Here is a 21,485-nt window from a genome sequence, read left to right as displayed (position 1 = left end):
TAGTGAAATGACAGATTTCCTTCACTTAGAGGAGCTACAAAAAGATACAAAACCAAAACAAAAAGAACCTTTTGCAGCCTTTGCAAATTAACTGTGCATTGGCTGGTACTTTCCTTCAGAATTTAGCCCTCCTTTCAAGCTCAACCTGAGGCAAAGGCAAAGTGCAAGGTCTGCTCAGTCTTTTCTAATCCTGGATCTTGTCCTTGTTTTATCCTTGCTTGTGGTCTAGAAATTCCCCTCTTAAAGGATTTTGAATGCACACTAAAATCCCTAAGAAATATGCTTTCTCCCCTCCTGGGTGCTCTATTGTATGACTGACAGCAGGTGATCATTACCCTCCACTGCTTTGGCCTAGCAGTTTCTCACTTGGCTTTAACTGTTTCTGTCTCAAAGGCAAGTTCTGGGAGGGCTAGCCAGAGATGACTTTCCTGGTTCAGTCTTCAGGATGCCACCTGGTAGATTGGCACCGATATAATGGCACCCAGTATGGACACAGGGGTTATCATGATCCCTCCAAAACAGGGCCAGGGACCTAAATTTGGAGTGCAGGCTGGCCCTACACTGGGCTGGGGGTGGGAAGCCTCCAAGGGTGACAGGAGTTTCTCCTACCATTTTTAAAGTTGAGTTTTCTCCATTCAGCGCTCACCCTGTTAATGCAACCCTGTAACCATATTCCGGAGTTTTGAGGAACATGACTGCCAATTTTGCTGATGTTCAAAGATTCTGGGGGGGGGAAATGGCATCCTTGAGTATCTTACCCAGCCGTCAACTTGGTCTTTGTTTTCTGACACTAAATTAAAGCATCAAGTGAAACTTCCCCTCACCAAAATTATATATATTTTGTTTTTGACTTTACAAATTTGTGAAAACTTGTGCGGAAACTTTCATGCTAAAACCACGCAATTAAAAAAAATGGAGATGCTAGCTTGACAAAGTCATTCAGCAATCACTTCAAACACGATTTTTAAAGAACTTGTTTACTTATTGAAACAATGTGAAAACTGTGAGACTTTTCGTTTCACAAAAATAAACCCTAAAGCACACCCTAAAATATTCCTCATATTTTTCAAGATGGAAGCTTGCTCTCTATTAGGTCTTCTCTGTTAGCTTTTCTATAGTTATACTTAAGCATTTCAGACTAGTGTAAGCAAAATTGATTTTTAAAAGACCTTATTTCAAGGTCTTTTAGCGGGAATGTCATACCATCCAAGTTAATAATGGAATATGTATCAGGAGTTGGTACATTTTACAATTAATTTTGTGCACGCATCTCTTGATACATGTCCTTGAAGCTCATTACGCAGCTATTCTCATTTTATAAGCGCAGGAACGAAGTTTCTGGAGAGTTTCTGACGAGTAGGTAAACGGCTGCGCTGAGCTCGGGATGCCAGAGGCCCCACGTACAGGTAGGAGGCGTGACGTCAAGGTGGTACCAGGAGGTGGCTCAGCCGGAAGCAGTGCAGCGGGGGGCACGGCCCCGCCCTGCGCGAGCGGGCGGTGGCGTTTCCCGGGCGGAGTCTGCAGGCGCCCAGGCGGCGGGACTGGCGAAGCGCTTCGCCGGCCCTTCCCCGCCGTCGTGGCGTGTCCGGACGCGGCTGGAGGCGGCGCTGCCTGGGCGTCCCACTTCCCGACTGCGGGAAGGCGGAGGATGGATGTGGGCTTATCGGCCATTGCGCTCTATCTCGCCGGCGCCAGCAGCCCTATGGCATCCACCTCGATGAACCGGGAGCCAGTAAGCGGTGTCGAGGAAGGAGAAGTAGATTCAGCCTCGCGAGCCGCGGCGGCGTCCAGGGAGACTGCGCGGCCGGTAGGTGGGGCCCCGAGGGAGGCGGCGGGAGGCGGCGGCGGCGGCGGCGCCGGCGGCCGCGCCGAGGCCGTGACAGCCGAGCCTCCTCCGCTGCCCTTTGCCAGTTCGGGCTTCCCCCGCGCGGGCCGCCTGCTGGCCGAGGTGCGTCCCGGGCCTCCTGCTCACTGTGGCCGCGTCTCGCTCAGAGACACCGGTGAGGTGGAAAGGGCGGTTGCCTCACCGTAGCCCGGGCGCCCCTTCGCTCGCAGCGCTGCAGACGCCGGGCGGCCTCGGGTATCCGGGAGGGACGCTCAGCCCCGGCTCTGCGAGGAGAGTCGGTGCGTCCCGGCCAGGCCGCCCTTAGAGAAGCGGGGAGGCAGGTTGTGCGGGGCTCCAGTCGCCCCTCAGCCTCTCCTCGTGCTAGCGCCTGACTCGGCATCTTCCCTTCGGTTGGCTGATGGCTCCTACGTGCTGGGCATTTACAGGCTTTATTTCACTTAATCCTGATGACAGCCCCTGGAGGTGGGTCTAGTTCTCCCCGTTTCACCCGGGAGGCGACTAGAGGCTCAGCCGCGTTGTCCCGTGGAAGTGAAACGCGAACCGTTTATGTAGTTGTCAGTTTTCTAGTAGCCACAGGAAAAAACCAAAACAAAGCACCACAGGTGAAACCAATTTTATGGTATTTTATTTAATCTAATATATCAGAAGTATTTCAATATGCAGTTAATAGAAAAATTATTGGAATATTTTATGCTCTTTTTTGGTAATAAACCTTTGAAATTCCGTGTGTATTTTACACTATAGCACGTCTTAATTGGGACTAGCCATTTTTCCAAGCTGTGATGGCCAGCGCAGCAAGCGTAGGAGGTAAGGTTTGGGGGTTTTGTCTTGGCGTTGCTCTAATAAACTGTAGTTTAGGATCTTCGGCAAGCGAAACTAATGAAATAGCTTCATTGAAACCATTTCCGGACTATACAGTTTTGGCCGTTAAAAATCTCGTTACTCCTGTGTAGAAATTTCCCCACCCTTAGTGAAATTTCCCCACCCTTTTTCATTAGCTCCATTTTTAATACTACCTTAGTGTTACCAAGACGTTTTCCCCAAACTGCTTGGGGTCCATGTGAGTGTAGGTCTTAACACTATAAAATATGGTTTACATGAACTAAAACTTTCCCACATACTGGTCTTTATATGGAATTTCCTTTCTTTCTTTTTCTGTTATTTAAAAAAGAGGAAAGTAACCTGCAAGAAGGAATTTAGGGAGCAACACAAATTGTTTAAGAAGTGTTTAAATCCACAGTTCTTGGTGCATGTTCCATGTTACTTTCCTTCTGTAACTAAATTTGTTTTTCTTTGCTATTTCTGTAATAGCAAAGTAAATGTACTTGTATTGATTTGCCAGGTGAATATTGTTTGAAGATTGGCCCTTCGTTTTGTTTTAGTGATATTATGATGTTTACATATTCTTGGTTAAAAAAAAGCAATTATTTAAACAGTAAAGAAATCTGTAGAAAATGAAGTAAAAGTTCCCAAGAATAACTCTACTGTCTTTTCCCAAAAGTAACTGTTGTCCAGTTTCTGGTATATTTTTTCATAGAGATTTATGCCTAGATTATCTTTCTTTGTTAAACACAGGTGAGTTCATACTATACAAAGTGTTTTCTTCCCCCTTTTACTCTCTTATTCACATTTCTGAAGCAAAAACATCTCTGGGAAGCCCAGATCCATGCTCTGGGATTTGATCATGGTAAGAGTGAAGAGACCATTGAGGTGGAAACTCAGGTGAAGGGAGAGGCTGCCATCCTATACCGGTTTACAGTTTGCCAGAACTGAGAAAACCCAAGTGCCATTTAAGGAAGGGAGGAATAGATAGGAGATGGGGTATTTAGAATTGGGCCTCTAACTAGGCCATCCATTTCCTGTTGTGACATTCTATCCAGCAGTCTCTGAATGGACTTTTAGCCAGAATTTCAGTCTCTTTATTATTGAGGGAGTTAAAATTTCAATAGTACTCTTTTATTTATTTATTCAACACCTCTGTTACCAAGGGCTTACTATGTGCGGGAAACTCTAGGCTAAAACATATAGTAGTGAGGTGTATACACTGTGCCTACTGTCGCTTTCAACCTAGTAGGGGAGGACAACACAGTGTAAATAATTCCAAGTACAGGACATGTTTCTAAGAAGTATTGGTGCTGTAAAAGAATATAAAAGGAAAATTGCCATTAAAAACAGGCCCTGAGGAACAAGATAAGCAGATTTACAGTCTAGTTAATCACAAAATGTAAAATGGTATTTGACATTGTATCATATTATTTCCTGGTGTTTTGAAACTGTCTTTTAAGATGTTTGGAGTTTGTTAAAATGAAATTTGCATAATTTACAGTGAACATTTTCTTTCATGCAGTTTGTAGTTTGTCTGTAAAAATAAAACTTTTGAAAAACCCAGAGAATATTTATAGTTGGGAAATTTTATACGAAATTATTTTCTGGTTGGTTTTACCTGTGGACGCTTCCCTGTACTGCTTTGTTTTTTGTTTTTTCCCCCCCTTTTCCACGTAGAGATTAGAATCATATGTCAACGGTTTTCTTTCACAGTCTAGTGCCTTAAGATCAAGGGTAGAAAAATTGCACCCTGTTGGTCAGATCCGCCCAGCCATCTGTTTTCATAGACAAAGTTTAGTTTTAAATAATGTATGAAAAATTTATAATTTTAATCATCAACCATACCCATTTGTCCACTATTTTTATGTGTATAATACCTTCTCTGCTATTGTAGTTCAAGAGCTTTTCTAGTTGAACAACTGTGTGTTCAAATTATGTTGGACTATATCTACAAGCATAAGAATTCTTATAGAGTACAACATTTTTGAATTCAGGACTGTCCTAGAGAATTCCACTTACATTGTTGCATCCAGGTAAGCCAGCTTCAGGATTCATGCCCCAAAAAGAAAGAGCCTGCTGGGATTCCTGCAAACCACCCCACATTGGGGGCTGTTGACATTCCCAAGAAAGGGGCACTAAATGCCAGGGTGATCTCTTAAACAGAGCTACAGCTACCTCATGACAGAGAGAAATCAAGAAGTTCACTGGAGTATGTCTGCACCAGTGGCAACTGCTGTTTAAATTATAGGTTTTGGGGGACAAAAGTGGCCGAATGCCAGTTGTTTGCATGCAACTTTTGGGAAAGCATCTGGGTATGTGCTCTTTTCTCTAAACAAGAACTTGGAGCCTGCAAAGTTCAAGGTTGTAGCCATCTGTGCCAGTTTGAAAGGATGTATGTACTCTAGAAAAGCCATGTTTTAATACTAATTCCATTTTGTAAAGGCAGCTTTTCTTTTAATCCTTAATCAGTACTTTATGTTTGAAACTGTAATTAGATCATCTCCCTGAGATGTGACTCAATCAAAAGTGGTTGTTAAACTGGATTAGGGGAGGTGTGTCTCCACCCATTTGGGTAGGTCTTGTTTAATTTACTGGAATTCTATAAAAGAGAACGACAAGAGAGAAAGCCAGGAGATTGAGAGAGAGCAGAGAATGCTGCAGCATCACAAAGCAAAGAGTCCATCAACCAGCGCTTTGGAGATGAAGAAGGAAAATGCCTCCTGGGGAGCTTCATGAAACAGGAAGCCAGGAGAGAAAGCTAGCATATGACACCGTGTTCACCATGTGCCATTCCAGATGAGAGAGAAACCCTAAGTGTGTTTGCCATGTTCCTTTCCACTTGAGAAAGCCTGAACTTCACTGGTCTTCTTGAATCAAGGTGTCTTTCCCTGGATGCCTTAGATTGGATATTTCTATGGACTTGTTATAATTGGGACATCTTCTCGGCCTTAGAACTCTAAACTAGCAACTTATTAAATTCCCCTTTTAAAAACCATTCTGTTTCTAGTATATTGTGTTCTGGAAGCTAGCAAACTACAACACCATCCAAGCTCAGCATGCTTCCAGGGAGTTAGAGGTAGGGGTGCCTGAGGAGGGGAGGCAGGCAAGATCAGTCCTCAGTCAGGTAGGAGATGATATATGTATCATTCAGTAGTGTTTAATCATAGCAGTCCTATAGTCTTGTATCATTTTGTTTTGGTTTTATTTTAAAGTTTTACTGGTAATACATGAAGAAATTCTTATCATAAAAAATGAAACAATGACAGAAAAAGAATAAAAGGCCCTGTTGAGCACTCCCTGTCTATATCTTTCCCCCTTTGTTTGGGATCCTCTCTCAAGGGGTAACCACTGTTATCAGATTTTTGTTTTTCTCCACAATTACAGGTAAACAGTGTCTTTTTGAAATCTTCTAGTAAGATGATATAACAAAGACTTTTTTAGGAATTTCTTTTTTTCTTTTTTCTTGCATGGGCAGACACCGGAAATCGAATCTGGGTCTCTGGCATGGCAGGAGTGAATTCTGCAACTGAGCCACTATCGCACTGCCCCTTAGAAATTTAAGCTTTAAGTAAAATGACAGTGAAAAGAAGCTTTTCACTCTCTCCCACAATATGTGATTCTTCTCGGTTTGGAACATGGCAATGTATATAGAAGCCAAATTTGGATATAATTAGAACTCCAAAACTGTTATATAATGTTTAAAATGTTGTAAAATCTTTTTTAGTGTCAAGAAAACTCTGGTTTGAGTGATTTGAACAGTGAATAAAAAAGTATTTGTAAAGTCCCCTTGGGGGAATGGTGAGAAAGGGGGAAGATTCAATTTCCCCAAGTGGAGAATTCTTGATATTCTCACAAGCAGTGGGGACAACCAAAGCAATAGGCTGAGCCCCCAGTTTTGAAGTTTGTTCATAAGAAACTTAACCCCACAAAGGATAGGCTAAGCCTACTTAAAATTAGGCCTAAGAGTCACCCCCAAGAGAACCTCTTCTGTTGCTCAGATGTGGCCTCTCTCTCAGCCAACACTACAGACAAACACACTGCCCTCCCCCTTTCTATGTGGGACATGACTTCCAGGGGCGTGGACCTTCCTGGCAACGTGGGACAGAAATCCTAGAATGAGCTGGGACTCAGCATCAAGGGATTGAGAAAACCTTGACCAAAAGAAGAGCGAAACGAGACAAAATAAAGTGTCAATGGCTGAGAGATTCCAAACAGAGTCAAGAGGTTATCCTGGTGGTTTTTCTTACACATTAAATAGATATCACCTTTTTAGTTAAGGTGTAATGGAGAGGCTGGAGGCAACTGCCGGAAAATGTAGAGCTGTGTTCCAGTAGCCATGTTTCTTGAAGATAATTGTATAATGATGAGCTTTCGCAGTATGACTGTGTGATGAAAACCTTGTGTCTGATGCTCCTTTTATCTACCTTATCGACAGATGAGTAAAACATATGGATTAAAAATAAATAATAGGGAAAACAGATGTTAAAAATAAATTTAGTAGATTGAAATGCTAGTGATGAATGAAAGGGAGGGGTAAGGGATATGGTATGTATGAAGTTTTTTGTTTTCTTTTTATTCCTTTTTCTGAATTGATGTAAATGTTCTAAGAAATAATCATGATGATGAATATACAACTATGTGATGATATTGTGAGTTATTGATTATATAACAAGAATAGAATGATCCTATGGTAAGAATATTTGTATGTGGTTATGTTTCATAAATAAAAGAAATAAAATAAAACCCTGTTTTTACCTATATATTATTAACTAAGAAATGTGAAAGTTCTCCATAGATAACACAGTGGTGGTCTGCTTCTCAGGTTTGGCTTACAAATTAATTTTTTATTTGGTACAGTGTTTTAAAAGTTTTAAATTTGAAATATTTTTAGTTAGGGTATGCTTTCTTCACAGGATTCTCTACCCCCTCCATCGCTTCAGCCATTGGGGTACCTTCTTGGCCTAAAAGGCATTTGAATCTGGGACTTCTGTTTTGAGAAAAGGAGAGTTTCAGAGTTAAACTGAACTGCTTTTGTTTTGCTCATTCCATAGCTAAGTTCAATTCTAAAGACTTAGGAGAGCTTACTGGTATAAACTGTTATTTTATGTCTCTAACGTATGTATATGTGTGTCTATGTGATTTTCCTTTGGTATTAGTAAAGAATCCTTCCATAATTACTGTAATTCTTTAAAATGATGCCCTGCATGTCTTTGCATATTATTCACCAGTGAGATTGCTAAGATTTGAAATATGGTGCTTGATTTCTTAGTTGCTGACTTAAACAGAAACTTTATTTTTCATTTTAAAAAGCAGGTGTTTGCTTTATTATTCATTAAACTACATAAAATGACAGTTATTCTTTGGTATGTATGATGTTTTATTTTTAAGAAAAATTATTTAAGGTTTGGTTTATGATTCTTTCTTCCCTAGAATAAAACTACAAATTGAAAGATAATTAATATGAAAGAAAATTAATCTCACTTAATTCTGATTTTTATAATTTTTTTTCTTAATTATTGATATAGATGAGTAACGAGAGAGGCTTTGAAAATGTAGAACTGGGAGTTATAGGAAAAAAGAAGAAAGTCCCAAGGAGAGTCATCCACTTTGTTAGTGGTGAGACAATGGAAGAATACAGCACAGATGAGGATGAAGTTGATGGCCCAGAGAAGAAAGATGTTTTGCCTACGATTGATCCAGTAAGTTTGATATCGATAATGTGTGCTATCAGAAGATTTTGTTTTAATTGATTTGTTTCCCCTTAAACACTGAATAGAGGAGATTTTTAGGATTAAATCAACCATATTCTGATTATAAAATTATGTTATTTTAGTAGAAAAGGGCATTTTTATATAATACGAAATGCAGTGGGTTCTTTTGCATGTTAGAATTCTTTGTCCATTTGTACAGTTTTCTTTAATATTTATCTTATGAATAGAGTAATTTAATCACAGACCCTTTGAATTAAGGACCACAGTTCTGTGATATTTTCTACCTACAGTTTAGTATTGTCAGTTTTTTAAAAATAATGTCCCAAATTTTAATTCGAAGATAGGATTGTGTACTTCTTAAATTTTATGCCTTACCAGTTAGCTAAATTTGAGATTTTCTTAATTGAACAAGATATGTCTATAAAGACGATAAAGTTATAAGATGAGCTGTACATTTAAAAAGAGTGTTGTCTTTTGAAGTAATCATTTTTAGAGTCCACTTGATCAAATATTTACTGACTTTTTAACAGGTACTGTTTTAGGCATTGGTGATACTGCAATGGACAACATAAGTTTTTGCTCTTACATGTTATTGGCCAGATAGGCAGTAAACAAACATATACTATATCAGACTATGAAAAGATCTATGAAGAAAGTAAAACACAATAACAGGATGGAGAATTATTAATTTATATTTGACATGAAAGAAAATATTATTAGTCATTATTTGTTGGACTTGGCTCTAAATGAATTTGGGCTGTTAAAAAATCAGATTCAGATTTTTTAGTACAAGAAATATTCAGAGGATTGTACAATTCCAAATGAACATGGAATATTGCAGAAATATTTCATGTAATGGGAGAGCTGTTGAACTAAGTGTCTTCCTTTTAAATTTGAGGGATTCTTATTTGAATAAATGTGTATATATGTATGTTTTGAAAACATTGTCTCAAAAGTTGTTTATATATACTTAGAAATTGATAATGGCATTGTCATAGAAAACAGTTCACCCTTATTACTTACCTAAAGATTTACCCTTGAAGTCTTAAATGCCCTGTATATGTCATGTGCACATTAGGATTTCCTTGAATTCTTTGGTCCAAACTGATGGGTCCCTGAGTACTAAGTTGCAGAGTACTAAGAAAGCTTATTTCCTTTACTGAGAGGCATCATGTGAAGTCAGAAACTTGATTTTTACTTCTGGTTCTATTCTGTAATAGTTATCGCTCTCTGAGTAAAGACTTAAACTGTTACAGTTCAGGTTCCACAATTATAAAAGAGGATAACATCTGCCCCTTCTAGGTTCAGAGTTTTTGTTTGTTTGTTTTTTCAGAGTTGTTTTTGAAGATTAAATAAGATAATATATATGAAAAGTCATCACAAAATGACTAAGAACTATAAATACATGTAAGGTGGTATTAGTTAACCAATATGGTTGTAAGTACCAAACATAGTTGTAAATGAGGAGTCCAGCTCTTGACCAAAAACCTGTGTGATTTTTCAGTCCTGACCATAGGCAGTTACAAAGGCTTACCTGACAGGCCTCACGGGAAAGCTGCCCTCTCCATAGCAGACTTGGTACACAACAAGTGCATTGGTGTCTCTGAAGGTAGTTGCTGTACAGTCCTGCTCTTACAAGTATCTGCATTGTCAACCTAGGGACCTTCCTATAAAAAGGGGTTCAAAACTGAGGCCTTCCTTCCTCGGTCACCTCTGCTGAGTCCTCCTTATCAGAGAGAAAGGGGGAGACTTTGAAGATACTTTTCTGCTCAGTACTTTAGTACTTTTATACTCCTGTCCTTTCTTCCTTTCCCTGGTCCCCTGAGTCCATAAAATGGCAGAACCTTTTGTTTGGAATTTTGGCTTGTTGACTTAATTGGATACTTTTAAGATGTGGCAGCTCAGCTCAGCTCTTGATAGTAAATAGCACAAGAAATCTTACTTCAAATTCTATTATAATTTGAAAACGCGTAACTAATTTCTAAATTTTTCCTATAGTTCTTACTCAGTATCATTTTAGAGTTTACAAAATTAATTTGCATAATGACTCAAATCTTAGTATATCCACTCTGAAGTCTTAAAATGATGTTTTCTTTGAGGGTAATTACTGTCTTCAATATTATGGTGATTTTTAGGCAATTAAGAGTTGTTAGCACCCTAAAGAATATCCTGGGTTCCATCTAAAATGCTATAAAAGTTTTACTTATTAAAAAAAAAAGTTTTACTTATGAAGTTTATTTTTTTAGAAACTTAAAGCCTCCAGTTGCATTGGAGCCAATGCATTGGAGTTTCTGAAGAGTGTTGCATTGGTACCTCCTGAAACCCAGAGGTACCAGTTTCTCCAAGAACATCAACCAGTTTCATTCCTCTACCCCATAACATTGACAGTCCTTTGCAGCATGAAGAAGTTAGAATGATCGTTGTGAAGATATCTCTGAAAATTGGAAGAATGATCAAATGAGAGGGAGGAGTTAGGGTAGAACAAATTATTATGACTACTGACTCATTATATGGATATTTCTTTTTAGTTCCTTTTTAGAATATCTAGAAGGAAATAACTGCATTGCTGAACTGTAGTCCAGTAGCCTTGATCTTTGTTAATGCTTGTGTAACTATATAGCTTTTATCTTGTGACCTGTTGTTGTAAAAACCTTGTGACTGACTACCCCTTTAGCCCATGTATGGGTTTAAGTAATAAAATAAAAACATGCATTAAAAAAGAAAGAAATAAAGAGATCACTAAATTTAACCTTATAAAAATAATAATAAAAAAATTAAATAAGAGAGTTAGCTACCATATTTCCAAAAGGGACTTCTATATTATAAACACAACCTGAAACTGAGAGGAGGTGACATTTTACTTGGCTTTTAAATAAAATTTTCACAAAAATATAATAAAAACTTTATGCAGAATATATAATTAGCAAATAGAACTATCCATATTGACTACCGTTATTGAAACGAAGCTGCAACAATTAACGTAAATCCTTAGCTAAAAGAGATACAATTCATTTCTTTGATTTTTTTCATTTGCTTCATTTTGTTTATTTGTTATGCATCTATATGTTAATATGTCACTATATATATATGTTTGTTTATTTTTAATGCTGCAGCTTAATGTAGATTTCTGGTCATAAAGTAGACTTGCAAATAGCTCCTCTCCTTCCCCTTATTAACTAGTTTTTTTAAAGAAAAATTTAACTAATAGTAGAACACATTATGGTTTCATTTGCCCACTCAGATTTGTCCATTGAACCTTTTTTTATTAAAGAATTAACTTCCTTTGTGATTTCCACTTTAATAAGATTTCTAAAGGTTAGAACTAACCAATACTCCTTCAATTTTTTATTTGTTGCAAATTAAGCACATCTTAAGAGCCATTAGAAAGCTGCTAACTGAATATTTAATTGAATTATTAATCCTTTTATATAGGAGGTAGGGTAGTAAGGCAAAATAGCTTTTTGTTAAGTAAGAATATTCTGTCTGCTTTGCATTTCCTTCAACTTCTACCAGGAATAAAGTTTATGCTATGTTTTAAAACTTTATTTTAAAACTGTGCAAGAAGCTCAGTTATAAAGTTGTTGTGTGACAAGTATGAAAATAAAACAACTCAAACCTTTTTTTCTTTTGTAATAAAAGAGCAACTTGAAGTTAACTTTATATGTCTATTTACGTGCTCTTAAATAGATAATTTGAATATGCAGGTGAAGAGACTTTTGGGTTAAACTTCAAAAACTTATCTCAAAATCTTCGTAGGCGAGAGACCTGTGGAAATTTTAAAATAAGCATTTGAAGGATTTTGTTGTTTAAGCAGGACATCTTTTACTATAGTATAGTACGTTAACAGCTCATGATTGGTATCTGGATTTTGAAGCATTTTTGTAGCATGTAACCTTGAAACTGCTTCTATTTGCCATTAGCCTTTCTTGTGTTTGTGCTCTAAGCATCATGTAAAGCTTCTGTTTGTCCCTCTGATCTACTCAGTACACCTGCACACTCTGCATTGTGTTCTGATATGTATGGACTGCATCAAAACATTCCTTGCGTCTGGCTTGGCTTTGGGTTCAGTTTGGTCCAAGCTGTCAATAGGAAATTAGAGGGGAAGAAGAAAATGAGGTTGTGTTATTTATTCTTCACCATCCCGACTCTAGGATTCCCTCCCTGTTGGGTACCCTAGGTGATGACATTTTCTACCAAAGACCACAGCTCCTTCTCCATTTGATAAATCCTCTGGATTCTCAGTAACTTCTCTTTCTTCTCATCCCTTCAGGCATCAGGGGTATTAATGGTTCCTGTAGTGTTGGTAGCCCTGGGGTACTGTTCTGTTCTTTGTTGATTTTCTAAACCCAGTCCACATCTTTATAAATAGTACCTTTATTGGACTCTTCTCATATCAGCCAGTTTGAATGTATCATCTGTTTGTTGCCAGGACTTTGCTAAAACATCCAACACTTTTCCTTTGGAGTAATTTTTACCATCTGAGACTGAACTGTTTTTACTTAATGTGAAGAAGACTTTCCATTTTCTGTTTGCTTTTAATGCATCACAGATCTAAGGAAGAGGTATTTTGAAAAGATATTATCCAGTATTTATGTAGTAAATTTGTAAAACAGACCGCAGTTTTGAAATAGCCATCTGATATTTAAATAAAAATTGAAGATACTTTATGAAGAATTAGAGATGGAGACCTAGATCTTCTGACAATCTTATGGTAATTATTTCCCTTAGATTTTGTCTTAGGAACAAGCATATTTCTTGTAATTCCCTTGATCATCGATTTGGTTTTGATTAAAGGGTTTCAAATATGTGTATATCTTTGTGCATATATATGTATTTAAATTTGGTCTTACACATAATTGTCACCTTTATAAATTGATTGGTCAGAAGTCAGATTATTTGTGCTCATCTTTTACCTATGAAGTTTTAAAAAAGGACTGTATATCATGTGGTGAGAGTACAAGGGAATAGGTACTCTCACATATGCTGCTAATTATTGGTAAATTTCATGAGTCTTTTTGTAATATAAATCAAGAGCTTTCTATATCATTACATCCTTTGGCCTGTAATTCTCCTTTTAGGAATTTTTAATTACAGAGAAATATGCCTAATATTACAGTAAAAGGGAAAAAAAAGAATAGCAAAAGTATGTATAGTATAATTTTGGAAAAAAGAAAATATGGTATGGTTAGAAAAAGATTGGAAAGATACACTAAAATATTAATGGTGGGTGGGCCAGGGTGGCTCAGCAGGTAGGAATGCTTGCCTGCGATGCCAGAGGACCTGGGTTCGATTCCCAGTGCCTGCCCATGTAAAAAAATATATATATATGTATATATATTAATGGTAATGGTAATGATCTCCAGGGAATGAAATTTAAAATGTCTTTATATTTAGCTGCATTTTATAAGTTTTCCATAATTTGTAAGACATACTTTTGTAATCTGAAAATAAGTTCTTTAAACAAAAAGAAATGATAGCTGGTCTTAATAATAAAGAAAGAAATGGGTATTTATAGTTTTGGAGAAAAATGAATCAATTCCAATTTTAGTATCATGAATTGGAAGTCTTGAAGACCCACGATCTTGTCCCAGTTCTACTATTACTCAGGATAGTTGATGGAAGTGGTGATGCTGCAGTGGTGGCAGGGTTGATTAATTTATTCTGTATAGCTGTGTGGGATAATTATAGCTTTTATTCAGGAATGCTTGTAGTTCTTGAACTATGGAGCAGGTTTGACTCTTTGGTAATCATATCCTGTATATTAGCAGTTATTCTCTCTAGAAACAACCTGAGGAGAATTGGTCCAATTATATATTTTTTCTCCTAAAATATGCTTAGTTCTTTTCTAAGTAGTTTCCTAACCCTGTCCTTTATCATATGTTATAGAAATTGATTCCATTCCCTATATTGATGCATTGTCCTGTGTTATAAATCATAATGTAAACACAGTAAGGTCAGAGCATCTTAACCAAAGTCCCTAACGTAGCCCATATCCCCACAGATGATACTATTCCTGCTGTGAATATAGGAGATTTTATGGATTTGAATCCAGGGAGTTAGAAATGTACATTATTTTATTGGTTGAATCTATTTGTTTGCTGGATATTCCTTCTTGAGTAAATAGAGACAAAGGAGCTACCTTTTTGTCTTTTCTGTTATGTTATTCCAGAACTTGCCATACCTACTTTACATGACAAAGATGGGTTATATGTTGTATCATTACCTCTGTTTTAGCCCATTTACTCAGTCTTAACAGATACCTTTGTGTTTGCCTTTTTATTTATAAGACTCCTTTATGGTTAACGTATCTTAGCAAAAGAAGATTATGGACACGTTTATCTCTTTCTCCCCTCCCTAGAACCAGTATCTTTAAAAATTACTAATGTATTTGATTGATTGATTGCAGGATCTGTACTATGTTTTCTTTTTGTAAACTAAAATGTTGGTACAATGAAGCATGCCTCTTTTACCAATTAATTAATAAAAGCAAACTGTCATCAGTTTGTCATCTATCCAAAAATACTCTATGGAATTTCAGAACCAAGATTAACAGTAGATTGCATTTTGACAGGGATTCTCACGTGTCAAATACATAGTGAGCTTGTCTTGGATTGCATGTTTTAGTTCCTTTTTAATCCTTAAAGAAACAAAAAGGTCAACTTACCTCTGATTTTTTTCTTATTTTCCTGCCATTAAAGCCCGTTTGAGGGAGTGCAAGGGTAGTTCAGTGGTAGAATTCTCGCCTGCCATGAGGGAGACCCAGGTTCGGTTCCCGGTCTATGCATTCCCTCTCCCCCACACGAGAAAACAAACAAGCAAGCAAAACAAGCAAACAAAAACCAACCAAACAAAAGTTCGAGAAATGGTGCTGCAATAATGGGATACTTACGTGGAAAAAATAATGAAATGTGACCCCACTATACAATATACCAAAAAAAAAAAAAGCCTGTTTGATATGCCCTTACTTAAGCTGCTTAATTTCTCTGACCTTTAGTTTCCCCACTATAACATAAGTGTGTTAGACTGTGTGATTTCTTAAAGTCCTTTCTCATGATGTGCACATCATCTCTGGTTTTGTATTTATGAGCAATGAACACTAAACAGGAGAAAGGAAGCCTCTTTATTATCCATAAAAATGTTTATCAATTCATGAATAATCAGTACTGTAACTTACCAACTCCATTCCAATGGCTGCATCTTTTTCTGGTTCTTCCATGGACTTAAACTGATGATAAATTTATGAATGAATGTAAAATGTATTTGACTACTTCATTCTGGGCAGAAATAGATAGAATGAGTTTAGGTATGAATGTTGCTAACCTAACTTTTTGTTGCAGACAAAACTTACCTGGGGCCCCTTCTTATGGTTTTACATGCTTCGGGCTGCAACATCAACCCTCTCAGGTATTGCTTTTCTGATTGAATAATGTATAACTGATGTAATGTCCTCTGAGAACAGGAGCTTTGCCAAAGTGTAGATGTTTCCAAAATGAAGAAGAAACAATAGAGAGTTAAATCACTCTGTCCTCAGCAGCTGACTAGTGTTGGAAGACTTAATATGTTAACCTCGCTTGTATTTAAGCTTAAATACAACTTATCTCTGAACTCCAGGGATATATGGGGTCATATGAGAAAAATGACTGTATTAATATAGATATGATTTTCATACTATTGAATCCCTTTTGTCAGCAACTATTTTGCTGTTTTATTATTTTGCCCCTCCAGGTATTTTATTCTCATTCTAACTGCTTATTCTAAGCCTATAGTTGTTCTTCATGTATATTTTTATTTAATTAATTAACTTATTTCTGAAGTTGAGAAGTCATATTTGGTGGAAATGCATTATCAACTTATCACTTGATCATGTTAGCTTTAAGCATGGGTTTTAATCACAAAGATTTCCTCTGCTGCTTGTTCTAACTCCTTCACATCTTCTATCACTTTCTGCTTTGTTTTAGATCTAATTGTGACTAGTAATTCATTCAGCATACATTTGCAGAGCACTCACTATGTGTTAGTTAGCCTGATGTAATAGAAAGAGCATGAGCTTAAATTCAGGCCTGGATTTGAATTTTGCATCTGTTTTGTCAGCTTGGACAGGTTCTTCAGCTTCCCTGGGCCTAATCTTTCACAGTGCCTGGCAGGTGGGCACTCAATGAGTGTTATAGTATAAGCCTTCTTCCCCAGCCGAGGAGGAACTATCCCTCTAAAAATGTGCAATTTTTCTTGAAGAAATAGATATCCTACATATAGTTGTAATACCTGGTTTATAAATATTATAATAATGGTATGGGTAGAGTGTTTTGGGGGACTCAGAAAGAGCCACTAATGCTTCCTGGGGAAATTAGGGAAGGTATACAGAAAAGAGATGTGTGGAGTTTTCATAATCTTTTTTTTAGAACAGGGAATGGTAATTACGTATTCCTGCAAATAGAAAGTGCTGAAGAAATGTTTATGGAATTGTATAAGTCTTCTAACTTTTGTATCTTTAGTGTGTGACTTTCTTGGAGAGAAGATTGCATCTGTTTTGGGTATCAGCACCCCAAAATACCAGTATGCTATTGATGAGTACTACCGGATGAAGAAGGAGGTGTGTCTCCTTTTTACATTTTCTTGTTTAGTTTGCTCTAGACATGATGAATTGCATAATGAACATATGTATCTCATAGCTGCCCAAAAGATAACTCCCTTATATGAGCATTTCATTCTAGTCATTAATTTCTTATCAAATTAACATACATTTTAGAATTTTTTATACTGAAATTTCCTTAGGATTTATAGGCAAAACTAAGCTAGAGTTCGTGGACATTTGGGGAATCTGGATGATAAACCTTAAAGTAAAATAGAGTGAAAAAATAGAAGCCTGCTTTAATGAAGTGCATATTATTTGCCCAGAATGCAATGCCAAGTATTAGTACCTTTGGGAAGGTAGGGATAAGGTGGATAGTGTAGTGTTTAAAAGAGCAGAGTTTAGAACTAAGCCATAAATTTTCAATCCTATATCCCTTACTTAACTAGCTTAATACTTTTGGGTGAGTTGTGTAGCTCTCTGAGCGGTTTTTTCACCTGTAAAATGGGGAAGATATACACATTTAACAAGGTAATTGTAATATTACATGAGATGATGAAGGGCTTTCTCAGTGCAATGCCTCTTATGATTGGTATTCAGTAAATGATATTATTATGGAATAAATCTTATGATGAGTGTGTCAATACTGTATACCCTGGGATATGATTTATATTGAATGGGATGTTCAACTTATAATTGTTTTTTAAGTTTTCTCCTATGAAAGAAGTATACTACAATAATTTGGACTTTGTACAGAGACTTTCAATATGTTAATTTTGGGTTCATGGACAAGCCTATTTAATATCTGAAAAATACAAAGACACAAGTTTATCATGCTAGAATATAATAAAAACTTGATATAAGCACTAACAGCTCTGAGGTCCTAAAGTACCAAGTTTAAAAGTCAACAATATATTTATATCGGACTTTTATTTTGGCTGGCTCAGGTCAGTAACCAAAAGAATTATGTGTCATATGCATAGCACTGTATGTAAGGTTCTGTTTGCTCTCACTCTCTCCACCCCAACCCTGCCATCCATATTATCCTCTGGCTTTTCCTACTGCCCCAACACTTGCTCTGTCAGGTCTGGTCAAGGTGGTGTCCTTGCTGTTCCTCATATCCACTAGGCATGTTCCCCATTGGTGCTTTTATACTGGCTTTTCCCTTGCCTAGAATGCATGTCCTCCAGATATATGCATGGCTAACCCCCTCACCTCTTTCATGTCTTACTCACATTACCTTTTCTGTGATGTAGATCTGACCATTTTATTTAGAAATAAAGCACGTCCCCCAATCCTTTTTCTCCACCAGTACTTGCAGTTTCCCTTACCTTGCTCTGTTTTTTCCCTCGTACCTATCATCTCCTAACATACTGCATAATTTATTATTATTTTTTATTTTCTGTCATCCTCCCACTAGAATATAAGCATTATGGGTACTGTGCTTTTTGTCTCTTTTATTCAGTTTGAGTACTTAAAGCAGTGCCTGGTACACGGTAGACACTTCATAAATATTTATTGAAAGAATGAATTTGTAGACTGTCTCCTATGGGCTGAGTGCCATGCAAGACACTTTTATGTGTTATATTGTTTATTCTCTTATTCTTTCAGCAAGGTAAATATTATCTGACATAATCTATACGTATAAGAAAAGGAATCCAAGTAACTTGCTTAATCACACAACTAGGAAGTGGTAGATTTGGAGTGCATTGTCAAGTCTTCTAGCTTCATGCCTGGTTTTCTTCCCAGTAACTGAATTTGGGGGAGGAACACCTCAGTTTCATTTATGGGACTCTGTTGCTGCCCCAAAACAATTTCAGCAACAGCTGGCATTAGTTGAAGCCCTTGTGCTGCTATCATTACTAAGTGCTGAATGTAGTGAGGATTTAGCTATCTGGATTATCATAAATTCATCCAATATTTGTTGAATGCTTATTATCCTGGGAAAAGGGAGGTGAGAACTGCTTTCAGGTAACCACTATTTGTCAGGTGTTATCTGAGGTGTATTATACAAGTTATTTAATCTTCACACACATCTTTTTGGATTATTATTTCAATTTTAAGATAAAGATATAACAGCCATTCTCTGTACCAAGGGATGTAAAATGGATGTGGGTGTGAAGTGGCTTGACACACAAAAAATGACAAGTATTATAATATGTATATCCCAGCTGTTAAGGCACAAAGATGAGAGGGCAGTTCTGTCTGCATAGGAAGTAAGATTTCAGAGTGGGGATGAAATGGGTATAGACTTAAAGAATGAGAAAGCTCTAGTTCTTAAGAGCATAGGCTTCAGGACCAAAGGCCTTAGTTCAAGTCTTGGCTCTACCACTTAACTTTGTAACTTTGGGCAAGATACTTGTTTTAGTTTGCTAGTTGCCGAAATGCAACACACCAGAGATGGATTGGCTTTTAATAAAAGGGGATTTGTTTCATTAGTTCTTCAGAGGAAAGGCAGCTAGCTTTCAACTCAGGTTCTTTCTTAAGTGGGAAGGCACAGGGTGATCTCTGCTGGCCTTCTCTACAGGCCTCTAGGTTCCAACAACTTTCCCCAGGGAGATTTCTTTTTGCATCTCCAAAGACCTGGGCTGAGCTGCAAGTGCTGAGATGAGGTATGATGAGGTATGAGAGCTACATTGTGCTCTCTCATTTAAGCCCCAGTCAATTAAGTGAAACATCATTCATTGCAGCAGGCACGCCTCCTAGCCGACTGCAGATGTAATCAGCAACAGATGGGGTTCATGTACCATTGGCTCATGTCCACAGCAATAGAACTAGGTTCCTTCACCTGGCCAAGTTGACAATTGTATCTAACTACCACAATACTTAACCTCTCTAGGCTCAGTTTCCTCATCTTTATAATGAGGAGGATAACTCAGGTAAAGCTAGAATGTGGAGGCATGAAGATAAGTTGTGTTGGAGGAAATTGCAAGAATAGTAGTTAATCCTAACTGAAGCATAGGTTACAACATGGCAGTAGCTGGAGGTGAGTCTGGAAGGGTCACCTGATTTCTATATGTGTTTTGTGTCTTCAAAAACATTTTATGAACAGATACGTGTTCTTAATATTGTCAGCTGTGTGCACAGCCTCCTTTCCTCATCTGAATATTGTACCAGCCTCCTAAGTGTTCTCTCTTGCTAAGCCTCAGATTAATCTTCCTAGGTAGGTTACTCACACTGTACAAACCATACTGCAGGTCCAATGCAAATGTCACCTCCTCCATGAATTTAGTATTTCTGAAGCTGGAAGTTATTTGTTCTTTCTTAATCTTTATAGTACTTATTGCTTTGTCTTAATGCTATTTTTACATGTCTTAACTTCCCTACTAGACTGTAAACTTTTTGAGGGCAAGGACTGCCCTATCTGTACACTATGTGCTTATGGGAAAACTAATCTTGTTGTACCTTTTAGTGAATGAACCAGCCTATTCAATTGAATAGAAAATGTGCCCTATAATTGAAGTTATGTATTAGCTAATTGTTTATTTAGATTAGACTTAAAATTAAAATATAGAGCCTCAGTCAAAGTTAATTCAGGACTCATCTAAGCCAAGCAGTGCTATACTGTTTAAGAAAAATGACTTCATTTTTCTTAAAATGTTATTGTTTAGTTTATTAACAGGGGAGAGGGAAATATGCCTTGTCTTAATTAGACCAAACATGACACTGATGTTTTGATTAAAAATAAAAAGGCAAGAGAAACTGACAGAGAGGAAATAAGTATTCTTTTTAGACCTTTATACTTCAACTGTTCTTGATATTCCCCCTTTTTAGGAAGAGGAAGAAGAAGAAGAAAACAGGATGTCTGAAGAAGCAGAAAGAAAATACCAAGAACAGCAGAATAAGCTGCAGGCTAATTCCATTGTTCAGACAGGTCAACCAGAAACGGTTGTTTCCAGTTCATTTGTGAATCTCAATTTTGAAATGGAGGGAGACTGTGAAGTAATTATGGAAGGCAAACAAAATCCAGTCTCTGTCCCACCATAGACTGGAATGACTCAAACTTCAAACCCTAGGGTTATTTTTATACCAGGAACTTTCTCACTCTATATTCAGTGGGACTTAATACAGTTATTTATATTTTAAATTATTAAGTTATTGGAAAGGGAAAATGATTCTTCATTCTTAGGCTTTATTTAATGCCAGCTCTGAAATTTTGATATTTGAACTATGCTTTTACTCTCTGTCAAACTAGGGTTTTGTTTTTAAAAAGATCTTTAAAAAAACTTATGGACATTCTAGAGCCCAAATCATCACTTAGGAAGAGTTAAAAAAGATTATCAAGCCTGTCTGTTGTGTTGGTAGAAATGGGTAAGTTGCTGATTAAGGCTAATTTGAACTGATAATCTTACAGTGTCAGTTATAATATCAGGATTTTTTCCCCTTATATTTTCTCATGTTATGCCTTGCATATTTATATAGCTAACCATTAATTTCACACTAAGGATGGTTCACTGAGTGTGTAATAAAAGGAGCAAGATGGAAGCACTTTGAATTTTGTTTTATTTATAATCTTATTTTATGGAAAAATGAG

The 21,485-nt window shown here is 37.1% G+C and overlaps 1 protein-coding gene across 1 annotated transcript; it reads left to right on the top strand.

Annotated features, from left to right (window-relative positions):
• Positions 1-1,508: 1,508 nt before the first annotated feature.
• On the top strand, positions 1,509-21,436 carry FAM177A1 (family with sequence similarity 177 member A1). The gene is made up of 5 exons (XM_077126965.1): positions 1,509-1,807; positions 8,197-8,370; positions 15,720-15,786; positions 16,875-16,972; positions 20,726-21,436. Exons 1-5 carry the CDS (start codon positions 1,649-1,651, stop codon positions 20,936-20,938), a joined length of 711 nt encoding a protein of 236 aa, XP_076983080.1. The 5' UTR covers positions 1,509-1,648; the 3' UTR covers positions 20,939-21,436.
• Positions 21,437-21,485: the final 49 nt, after the last annotated feature.

This window comes from Tamandua tetradactyla, chromosome 14, assembly GCF_023851605.1.
Source record: "Tamandua tetradactyla isolate mTamTet1 chromosome 14, mTamTet1.pri, whole genome shotgun sequence".
In the NCBI taxonomy this organism is placed as follows: domain Eukaryota; kingdom Metazoa; phylum Chordata; class Mammalia; order Pilosa; family Myrmecophagidae; genus Tamandua; species Tamandua tetradactyla.
The sequence above is the reverse complement of the archived record's forward strand: the minus strand, read 5'-3'. Positions and strand labels throughout refer to the sequence as shown.

Bases quoted from the DNA above. Each gene is read 5' to 3' on its own strand.
- FAM177A1 (XM_077126965.1), top strand. From the start codon at position 1,649: ATGGATGTGGGCTTATCGGCCATTGCGCTCTATCTCGCCGGCGCCAGC. The intron at 15,787-16,874 runs GTATTGCTTTTC...TTGTATCTTTAG, and splicing joins TGCAACATCAACCCTCTCAG to TGTGTGACTTTCTTGGAGAG. The intron at 16,973-20,725 runs GTGTGTCTCCTT...CCCCCTTTTTAG, and splicing joins ACTACCGGATGAAGAAGGAG to GAAGAGGAAGAAGAAGAAGA.